The sequence below is a fragment of the Sus scrofa genome, chromosome 15, assembly GCF_000003025.6.
Source record: "Sus scrofa isolate TJ Tabasco breed Duroc chromosome 15, Sscrofa11.1, whole genome shotgun sequence".
NCBI lineage: Eukaryota > Metazoa > Chordata > Mammalia > Artiodactyla > Suidae > Sus > Sus scrofa.
The window spans coordinates 121,428,283-121,439,035 of NC_010457.5; the positions used below are offsets into that span (position 1 = coordinate 121,428,283).

The 10,753-nt window shown below is 55.4% G+C and overlaps 1 protein-coding gene across 2 annotated transcripts; it reads left to right on the top strand.

The window, feature by feature from the left end:
• On the top strand, nucleotides 257-7,144 carry DES (desmin). 2 transcript variants are annotated; one of them, NM_001001535.1, is given in 9 exon segments: nucleotides 320-941; nucleotides 1,828-1,888; nucleotides 2,011-2,106; nucleotides 2,223-2,384; nucleotides 2,551-2,676; nucleotides 3,068-3,288; nucleotides 4,461-4,504; nucleotides 6,013-6,095; nucleotides 6,317-7,144. In NM_001001535.1, coding segments are annotated over 9 exon segments (1,416 nt in total). In that variant the 5' UTR covers nucleotides 320-360; the 3' UTR covers nucleotides 6,359-7,144.

Here is a 10,753-nt window from a genome sequence, read left to right on the forward strand (position 1 = left end):
CAGACGTGCTTGAGCCCTGGCCAAGCGCTTGGCTGGCCTGCCCATCTTCTGCCCTTCTAGGTCCATCGTTCTCTCCCACACCCTTCAGGGGCCCCCCTACCCGCCGGCCGAGGGGGCACAGGCCTCTTGCGGGGGAGCTGGCCTCCCCGCCCCCACGCCAGAGGCCGCCCTTTCCTGGCAGGACAGCGGGATCCTGCAGCTGTCAGGGGAGGGGCGGCGGGGGCTGATGTCAGGAGGGATACAAATAGTGCCGTCGGCTGGGGGCCCTGTCTCCCCTCGCCGCATCTACTCTCCAGCCGGCCGCCCGCCGCCGCCGCCGCCTCCTCCTCCGCGCCGCCCAGCCAAGCCCGCGCCGCCACCATGAGCCAGGCCTACTCGTCCAGCCAGCGCGTGTCCTCTTACCGCCGCACCTTCGGCGGGGCCCCGAGCTTCCCGCTCGGCTCGCCGCTGAGCTCGCCCGTGTTCCCGCGCGCGGGCTTCGGCACCAAGGGCTCCTCGAGCTCGGTGACCTCCCGAGTGTACCAGGTGTCGCGCACGTCGGGCGGGGCCGGGGGCCTGGGGCCGCTGCGGGCCAGCCGGCTGGGGGCCACCCGCGTGCCCTCCTCATCCTACGGCGCGGGCGAGCTGCTGGACTTCTCGCTGGCAGACGCCGTCAACCAGGAGTTCCTGACCACGCGCACCAACGAGAAAGTGGAGTTGCAGGAGCTCAATGATCGCTTTGCCAACTACATCGAGAAGGTGCGCTTCCTGGAGCAGCAGAACGCGGCGCTCGCCGCCGAGGTGAACCGGCTCAAGGGCCGCGAGCCGACCCGGGTGGCCGAGATCTACGAGGAGGAGCTGCGCGAGCTGCGGCGCCAGGTGGAGGTGCTCACCAACCAGCGCGCCCGCGTCGACGTCGAGCGGGACAACCTGCTGGACGACCTGCAGCGGCTCAAGGCCAAGTGAGGACCCGAAACCCCCTCTCCATGGGCTGGGGCGTGGGAGGCTAGGCCTAGGACTGGATCCAGTTGTCAGCACCCAGGGAGAGGAGGGTTGTTGCTGTGTTCCCCGAAGGGGAGGGACGCCTGGCCTTTCCCTTTGCTCGCAGTCTGCAGAGGAGGAATCTTCTTGCAGACATCATGAGGAGGAAAGGCGAGACCTGGGAGGACCAGGTGCCTTTTAAAAAGCATCTTAAGATGCTGGGGTGATGTTGCTGGGAGTCAGGTATGTAGGTGGAGAGAGGAGGCCCAAGTGCAGTCAGAGAGAGACTCTCAGCCCATCTGTGATGAGGCCCTGGGGCTGGGGGTGGAGAGGGGATCTTGGCCCCTGGGCCTGGCTGAGGCTGTACAGGGGGACCGGATAAGCTAGAGGAAGGGGGAGAGTGCCTGGGGGGTGCAGCTCTCAGCAAGCTTGGGAGGACTAAATGGTGGGCTCCACCAGGCTCCCAGTACATAAAGGCAGCAAGTATAGAGCAAGGACTCATGGGTCCTGCTTTTGGTGGCCCAAGAGAACAGAGTCCCTGTCCTTCCACCCAGGTCACAAATGTTAAGTGAGCACCTACATGGGTCAGGCTGGGGCTGGGGCCTGGGAACACAGAGGTGGATAAAATAGACACAGTTCTTAATCCCAGGGAGGTCACAGTCTGGTGGGGACAGAGGCTTCCAGGGTGTGGCTCCAAGGCAGCGATTGGGCCACTTCCTGTCCCCTCCCTGTGTGGGCAGGGCCTCCTGCCTCTACCCAGCAGCCATGCCTCCTCTGTGCTAAGCCCATTCTCTGGGCAGCCCCCAGACAGTCTTCTTCATTGCCACTTTTGTCCCTACCGTCTGTCCTTCTGTCTGTCTCGGCCAGGCTGCAAGAGGAAATTCAGCTGAAAGAAGAAGCCGAGAACAATTTGGCTGCCTTCCGAGCGGTGAGTCCTCTTTGGTCCCCCAGAAGCCTTGCTCCTTCTGTCCCCTGCTGCATGGGCTGTAGTCTCTCTCTGCCTTGCCAGGCTGATCAGTGACCCTGTCCCTCCCACCTGACCCCTTCCAGGATGTGGATGCAGCCACTCTAGCTCGAATTGACCTGGAGCGCAGGATCGAATCTCTCAACGAGGAAATCGCGTTCCTTAAGAAAGTACACGAAGAGGTACGCCCTGGTGAAAGCAGGTGGAAATGATGGGACCGGTGCTGGGCTCTGGGAATCGGGGTGTGAGGGTACGTTTGGGGCTTGGCCGGGGACTGAAGCCCGGCCGTACCCTGCAGGAGATCCGAGAACTGCAGGCCCAGCTTCAGGAACAACAGGTCCAGGTGGAGATGGACATGTCCAAGCCAGACCTCACCGCCGCCCTCAGGGACATCCGGGCTCAGTACGAGACCATCGCGGCTAAGAACATCTCAGAAGCCGAAGAGTGGTACAAGTCAAAGGTGGGACTCTGGCCCCTCCGTGCCCCTCCATCCCAGTTTGGAGGTGCTTCCTGTGGCTCCATCTATGGGTAGGAGGGTGAGCCTGGGGTCTCTATGTTCCCTTGCTCACCCCTACCTGTGTCCTGCATCCTCCCTGTCATCTCAGGACCCCTCTCTCTGCCCTTAGGTGTCCGACCTGACCCAGGCAGCCAATAAGAACAATGATGCACTGCGCCAGGCCAAGCAGGAGATGATGGAGTATCGCCATCAGATCCAGTCCTACACCTGCGAGATCGATGCCCTCAAGGGCACTGTGAGTCCTTGGTCACCTCACCTGGCCCAGCCCGCACCCTCACTTTGTGACCTCAGGCCCATCACATCCCCTCTCTGGGCCTCTCTCTCCTCAGATCTGTCACAGGGGTGAAAACAGACAGGTGGATGTCTGGAGGGGCTCCTGCATGGCCAGGAGAGGGGGGGTGTGAACAGCCGTGCTCCTTTTTATCAGTTCTGTTCTCTGAGTTTCTACATAAGTCTTCTTTTGAGTTCAGAGTTCCCTGGCTCAGAAGAGTGACAAGCCCTAGATGTGGCCACCATCTGGGGTTGCCTCCCAGCCCCAAGCTGGAAATTTCCCCATCCTGGGCCCGAGTGTCCCCTCTGGCCACAACCACAGCCTGTCCTTGACCCTGGGCACCCCTCCCCTGCAGAACGATTCCCTGATGAGGCAGATGCGGGAGCTGGAGGACCGCTTTGCTAGTGAGGCCAGCGGCTACCAGGACAACATCGCACGCCTGGAGGAGGAGATCCGACACCTCAAGGATGAGATGGCCCGCCACCTGCGCGAGTACCAGGACCTGCTCAATGTCAAGATGGCCCTGGATGTGGAGATTGCCACCTACCGGAAGCTGCTGGAGGGCGAGGAGAGCCGGTGAGGGGCAAGGCAGGGCCTGACCGTGGGATCCTGGGGGCGTGCTGGGGGCCCTTTCCTGCCCCGGGAGGCTCAGGATCACCTCCACAAGATCTGGAAACAGTATTATACAAGAGGCCACCCCTCCACTAATTGCAGAGAATTAACCCAAGGCCACCTGGGTAAAAAAATGATTTAATTAATAGCTTTAATAAAAAGAGATATGTAAGTATTCCCACATCCACCTTCAAAACCGGCATAAAACCATATTCAGCAACCAGTCGTAAAACATTACTGCCAGTCAAGAGAGAGATGGGAGCAGAGAGAATGAGGAGGAAGGAGAGGAAGGGGGCAGATAGAGACAAACAGAGACAGAAGGGCTCGGACCCGGACGTGATAGGCTAAGAGAGATGGTGCAGAGATTCATGCTCTGAACAGATCACCTCTAGACACAGAAAACAACATACAGCTGGACGGGGACACCAGGGAACCTTCTTGGTTGGTGGAAATGTCTTAGGTCTTGACTTAGGCTGCTGGTTACATGATAGAGACATTGATCAAGACTCACTGGCTTGCATTTCGCTATGTCAACATCAATTCAAAACAGGTCAATTACTCAATAAAATGATGGCCATTGATAGAAAAGTGGTAAAATCTGATATTAAAAAAATCGGCAGATATATTTAGATACAAGTTTACACAGAGAAAGATTTCAGGGGTCATAGAATAGCATCTGTACATAAAGATCCCTTACGGGAGCTGAAGTTGCATTGCACTTTCCCAGCACCAAGCGTACATAGCGGGGCCGGGGTGGTAGCTCCTGGAACTTGCCCTCAAGTGAGCGAGTCAGAGGCTCCCAGCCTGGCTGAGGATGGGTCCACAGCTGCTGCTGATACATTCTACAGTTTTAAGAGCAAGAAGGAAATCCTGGTGCAATGGAAGGTCCAGTGGGGTTGGGGGTCCTGGTGTCATGCCAGCAGGTCAGTGATGGAAAGGGTGATCCTTCCAGAAGGGACAGTTCCTGGGACAGCTAAAGCTGGCCTTTGGCCCCGTGCCCCAAGCAGCGCTGAAGTCGATGGGACTGGGACAGCTGAGGATGGTGTTGACAGTGGACCAGGGCAAGCTTTGAGGGGTGGTCACAGAGAGAGATGGAGGGTCCTAATCCATTGGGGGCTTGGTCTCTCCCCTTTCAGGATCAACCTCCCTATCCAGACCTTCTCTGCCCTCAACTTCCGAGGTGAGTGAGTGTTGGCAGATGGAGTCTGGGGGTGGGTTGGGGGAGGAGTCCAGCATGGCCACTGCCCATGGGCATCCAGGAAGGGAGGCTAGACCTGTAGGGACAGGGGGAGAAATCGGGCTGCTCTCGATGGGTGGGGGAGTTTAGGTAGAGGCACCTCCTGGCAGAGGGAGCCTTTTATTTTATATTTTATTTTATTTTATATTTTATTTTATTTTATTTCATGGTGTTATACTGGCCATGTCCTCTGGACCTTCTGGGAGTATTGAGCGGCCAGCAGCTTCTGTTTCCTAATATACCCCAACTCCAAGGTACCAGGGGTGTCCTTGGGGACCTGGCATCAGGAGCATCTAGAACCATATGCCCTGGGCTACGAGGCACCCCACACCCATTACCTGTTTGGGAAGTTGCCAAGCACCCTCGCTGCTCCCCAGCTGCCTGTTGAACACCTTCAGTTTGCTAGAGCCAGCCACCGGACGCATGTTTTCAAAAATGAAGCCAAACCTTAGCAAAGCCAAACAATTCAAAGAACGAACTCCTAGGGCAGTCTGCCATCCTGACATTAGTAATATGCAGATGGAGTGGCTTTCCAACCCCAGAGAGCAGAAAAACACGCTGTAATGATACATTACGAAAGCAAGTTGGAGTCCTTGGCAGCTTTGCCTTTCCTAGATCAAATCTTTTTTCGATGTTCGCTTCCATCAGGAAAAAATACATGCTGTGCTCCACCGAGTTACAATGTTCAGCACAGGCAGGTTGCCTGCTAAGGAGATTCGTGAACACCAAACTCATGATAGTGAGGACCTAAATTTGACCCTTCCTATAAAACCTCTCTTTCCAGTTAGTTTATGCAGATACCAAGTGTGAGCCTCGCATGTGAAATCACTTCATGCTTTTTCAAGTCAGTAGTTCTGAACCACAACAGGGCAAGTACCATTGTCACCATTTCACGGTGGGGAAACCGAGGCTCGGAGGGGCAAGTGACTGGCCACCAGCACAGTGAATTAGTGACTGATTCCTGTCCATTCCTCTTTCACTAAGACATCAAGGTGCTCATCTGGAGTCTTAGGGGGGCTGGGTCCCATGAGGTCTTCCGAAAGAGTGTCTTGCTCCTGGCTTTGGGGTCCTGACTGTCAGTGTGCAAATCCATGCAGGGCTCTCCTGCAGCCCAGGGTGAGGAGGGAGTGAGGAGGTATCGGGGGGGTGGGGGGAATGCTGGGCAGCCTGGGCCTTGGGGATCCCCTGCCCTCCTGGACCCCCCCCACACACACCTGGAGCACCTCTGTTGGCTCCTGATCTTACCTTGGCTGTGGCACAGGCTGGGGCCTGCAGAGCCACCTCGAGGACAGGTGATGACGTCTTGCTGAAAAAGTAACTAACAGGTTCATCTAGAGGGTGAGGGTGTCTTCTGGGCTCCACCCCGTGGGACCAGGGACGGACTCCCAGCCTCGGGAGCAGCCCAGGCCTGGCCTTGATCAGGCTGAGTGTGTACGTGGATCCTGTTATAGAAACAAGCCCTGAGCAAAGGGGTTCTGAGGTCCATACCAAGAAGACAGTGATGATCAAGACCATCGAGACCCGGGATGGGGAGGTGAGTCGCATGCTGGGTCCCCTTCCCTGGCGGAGGCGGGGGGGGGGGCGCTAGGGGTGCATTCGGGGGCTATCAGTTAGGTGCCTTCCATCAGCTGTGCTGGTTCAAGCTCTGGCCTGGGGGCAGAGGGGGTCCTGCTGTGCTGGGGTGGGGGCGGCCCAGGGCCATGGCCCCATTCCTTGGCCAGCACCAGGTCGGACTGTGTTTCTCTTCCTCTCCAGGTCGTCAGTGAGGCCACACAGCAGCAACACGAGGTGCTCTAAAGCCAGAGACCCTTCTGCCACCAGAGACCGTCCTCAGCCCTACCCTCACTGCCTCCTGAAGCCAGCCTCCTTCCATCCCAGGGCACCACACCCAGCCACAGTGCTCCCCTCACAGCCTCCCACCCCTGCTCACTGACCACCCGTCATGGTCCCCACAGGGGACATAGCCCATTCCCGCCTGGGCACAGGGAGCCCCCCCCGCCCCCCACTGTGTGAGGTCTGGATGTTGGAAGTGAGTGAGCCTGGCCCTTGGCCGCCCTTGGAGTGTGCTGGGCAGGGCTGGGATGGAGCCGAGCACAGCAGTGACCCTGCCCCTCCCACCTCTGTGGCCTCAGGCTGTAGCCTCTGGCTTTGAAGAAGGCTCCAGAGCAGGGTGTAGGGACCCCGCAGAGTCAAGTTCAAATCCTGCGGACCTCCCCGCCCCCCCTTTCCCCAGTCTGAGTCAGAGAGAAAGGGCAGAGTCTTCAGCAAGCCAGGCAGGTAACTGGGGACCTAGCCACCACCTCCCATGGAGACCGGAGGGCTTGAAATTGACCCATGGTCCCTTACTTTCCCAGGGTGGGCTTAGAAAGCAGGGGCTGCAAGAGGGAATCCCCGAAGGTGCCAGATGTGGGAGCAGGAGAGTCAGAAGGAGACAGGGTGGGCGAGACGCTGGAGAGGAGAGAGGAGAGGAGAGAGCAGAGAGCGGTCTCAGGCAGGTGGCAGGGGTGCGCACCTCCCCGGACCTGCCCCTCCCCCACTGCAGGGGCTCTGGACAGAAACAATAAAAAGATAAGCACAAGCCTAGCATGTTGTCCCCTGCTGTCTTGACTGCCAGGTCTCCTCTGGGGACCCGTCGGGCCCTGTCGCACCGCTTCTTGAGATGGCCTGTGAGCTGCCCTCCTGCCTAGCCACTCTGTCCCCCAGGGCCTGTCACCCTTTCTGTTCCCAGAGCCTCCCAGGCTTGCTGCATGTGTGAAGCATATGTGGGGGGTGTGGGGGGAGCTGTAGTCCCTTCCCTGGAGTTTACACTCTCTTCCCACTAAACCCACATCTTTTAAGCCCAAAGGCTGATCCAGGAAAAACAAGTCAAGGAGTTCCCGTTGTGGCACAGCGGTAATGACCCCGACTGGTATCCAAAAGGATGTGGGTTCGATCCCTGGCCTTGCTCAGTGGGTTAAGGATCCAGCGTTCCCGTAAACTGTGGTGTAGGTCGCAGATGCGGCTTGGATTCCGTGTTGCTGTGGCTGTGGCAAAGGCCAGTGGCTATAGCTCTGATTAGACCCATAGCCTGGGAATCTCCATATGCCGCAGGAGCAGCCCTAGAAATGGCAACAAAACAAAACAAAAAAACAAGTTAAGAAAAATAGAAAGCTCTATCTTGTTCATGGAAAAGGCTCAATACTCTAAAGACCTCAGTTCCTCCTATGTTAATTTATAATTTCAGTGTACTACAATCTCAATTAAAATGCCAAAGGGAGTTCTCTGGTGGTGCAGAGGGTTAAGGAGCCAGCGTTGTTACTGCTGTGGCTCAGGTTGCTACTGTGGCATGGGTTTGATTTCTGGCCCTGGAACTTCCACAAACCAAGGAAGTGCCCCCCCCCCCACCCCCCAAAAAAACCAAAGGGAAATTCAGGGAGAATTTGGGAAGATGGGAGAGGAATGTAGGACTGAAAAAAAGAAAAGGACATGATGGAATGAAACATTAACAATTTATGCTAAAGTTTTCTGTTGGGCAACCTTAATTATTCCATGTAGGGCATGGGGGCATTAGGGAGCCAAGGTGTGGGGGTGGGGGAAAGGAGTGAAAGCTGTTTCTCTTTCACTCCTTCCAAAAAATAAATTACAGGTGGATCAGACATTTAGGTAGCTTGTTGGATCCTTGTAGGTCTCAGCCTTCCAGCCACTCCTCAGATTTAAGGGATTACCCTTTAGAGGTGGGACACACAATAAATTCAGAGTCTGTAGGTGAAATAAATCTAATGGGGTCTTAGTCTTTTTTTTTTCTTTTTCTTCTCTTTTTGGCCACACCCATAGCATGCAGAAGTTCCCCAGGCCAGGGCCAGGGATCGAACCCACTCCACAGCCGAAACTAGAGCCACAGCTGTGACAATATCGAATCCCCAACCCCTTGAGCCGCAAGGGAACTCCTAATGGAGTTTTTAAAGTCCCTAGTGTGCGTTTCCTAACTGGTTCTTTCCAGAAGCTTCTGAAAGACTTTCTGATGTCTCTTTCTTCCCCTTCTTGGGTACAGCCCTCACTCTAGAGTTCCCCTCCCCCTCTAGCTTGTGCAGTCCCTCCCTCCAGGAAAGAACCCCTCACCCACCCACACAGCGTGCTATTTATTCTTCACCTTGCCCTGGGAGCACCTGGGGCTACACCCCATCTCCTCACCCTCTGCCAGTGGTGACTCATGATCTGTTCTTTCCTTCCAATCCTCCAGTGAGCTAAATCCTGCAGTCCCCAGAACACCCCCAATCAGCGGATGGTGGAACCCCAACTGAATTTAGAAGTAGCTTTTCCTGTGTCACACACTGAGATAAAGGAGGAGGGAAGGGTGAGGGGTTTCTTATCCCTGAGCCTGTTGGGGGCCCTGGATCTGAGCTCCTCTCTCTATGGGAGAAACACCTGGGTAAGGTGGGCCCTGGTGGATAAGAGGTGGTTTGGGTATGTGTGAGTAATTGCCAGAGCCTTCCAGCTCTTTCTTCTTTCCTCTGAGGGAATTCTGTGCACTCATCTACCCCATAAAGAATAAAGGGGCACATTGGAGTTCCTGTTGTGGCTCAGCGGTTAGCGAACCCGACTAGCATCCATGAGGACACGGGTTCGATCCCTGGCCTCGCTCAGTGGTTAAGGATCTGGCATTGCCATGAGTTGTGGTGTAGGTCACAGACATGGCTTGGATCCAGCATCGCTGTGGCTGTGGGGTAGGCCGGTGGCTAGAGCTCCCATTGGACCCCTAGCCTGGGAACCTCCATATGCTGCAGGTGAGGCTCTAAAAAGACAAAAAGACCAAAAAAAAAAAAAAAAAAAAGGAATAAAGGGCCACAGTGGAGTTCCTGACATGACTCAGCTGGTTAAGAACCTGACTAGTATCCATGAAGATGCAGGTTCAATCCCTGGCCTCGCTCAGTGGGTTTGGGATCCAGCATTGCCATGAGCTGTGATGTAGGTCATAGATGTGGCTCAGATCCCAAGTTGCTGAGGCTGTGGCGTAGGCTGGCAGCTGCAGGTCTGATTTAACCCCTAGCCCAGGAACATCCATATGCAGCAGGTGCAGCCCTAAAGGGAAGGAAAAGAAAGAGAAAGAGAGAGAGAAAGAAAAGAAAAACGAATAAAGGGACACGGAGGTCAGAGTGGGTCTTAAAGGCCCACCTTCTCCGAATAGGCTTAGGTGCAGACTGGTTGCTAAGGAGGAGGGGGATAGGAATCTTAGACTCTCACACTCAGACCTCAATGTCCCCCAAGCAGCGACCTTCCTGATGCAAGAAATCCCCTCCCCGGCCTGGCCCTAACCCTTGATGAGCAGTCCACAAGTTCTGCTTGAGTGTTGTGGGGTCCAGGAAGACACTGCCTCCTTAGCTCTGAAGATGAAGATGAAGATGGCTCTGAAGGTCAGAAAGGCCTTCTGAAGGTCAGACAGTCACATCTGTCCCTGTGACTGCTACCCACCTGTCCTCAGAGAAAAGGCCCGAGGGAAAGCAGAGCGTTCCTGGGGCTAGAAATTCTGGTTCTAAACTCTCCGCTTGGAGTTCCTGTCATGGCTCCTTGGTAATGAACCTGACTAATATCCATGAGGATGCCAGTTCGCAGAGATGACTCAGATCTGGCATTGCTGTGGCTGTGGCTGTGGCTGGCAGCTGCAGCTATGATCCGACCCCTAGCATGGGAACCTCCATATGCTGCAGGTGTGGCCCTAAAAAAAAAGATAAAAAATAAAAAATAAATAAACCCTCTGCTTTGTGTATCTCTTTGGGAGCTGGATGGCGACCTGGGAATCTAGGGCAGGGGAGACGGATGTGGTACTTCCAGACAATAGACAAAAATAAATCAAAAAAAGACCAAGGAGTTCCCGTTGTGGCTCAGCAGGTTAAGAACCCTACATAGTGTCCATGAGGATGTGGCATTGATCTCTGGCTTTGCTCAGTGGGTTAAGGATCAGGAATGGCCACAAGCTATGCAGTAAGTCACAGATGCAGCTCAGATCCAGTGTAGCTGTGGCTGTGGCTGTGGCCTTCAGTTGTAGCTCTGATTTGAGCCCTAGCCTGTGGGAACTTCCAAAAGGAAAAAAAAAAAAAAAAAGACCTGAGTCTGATGTGGTCACACACACACAACCAGACTGTGGCCAAACCTCTGCCTGCTCCTTGGGACACTCTGTTGTCTTCCTCTTCAAGACTCAACACTAAGAAATAAGAG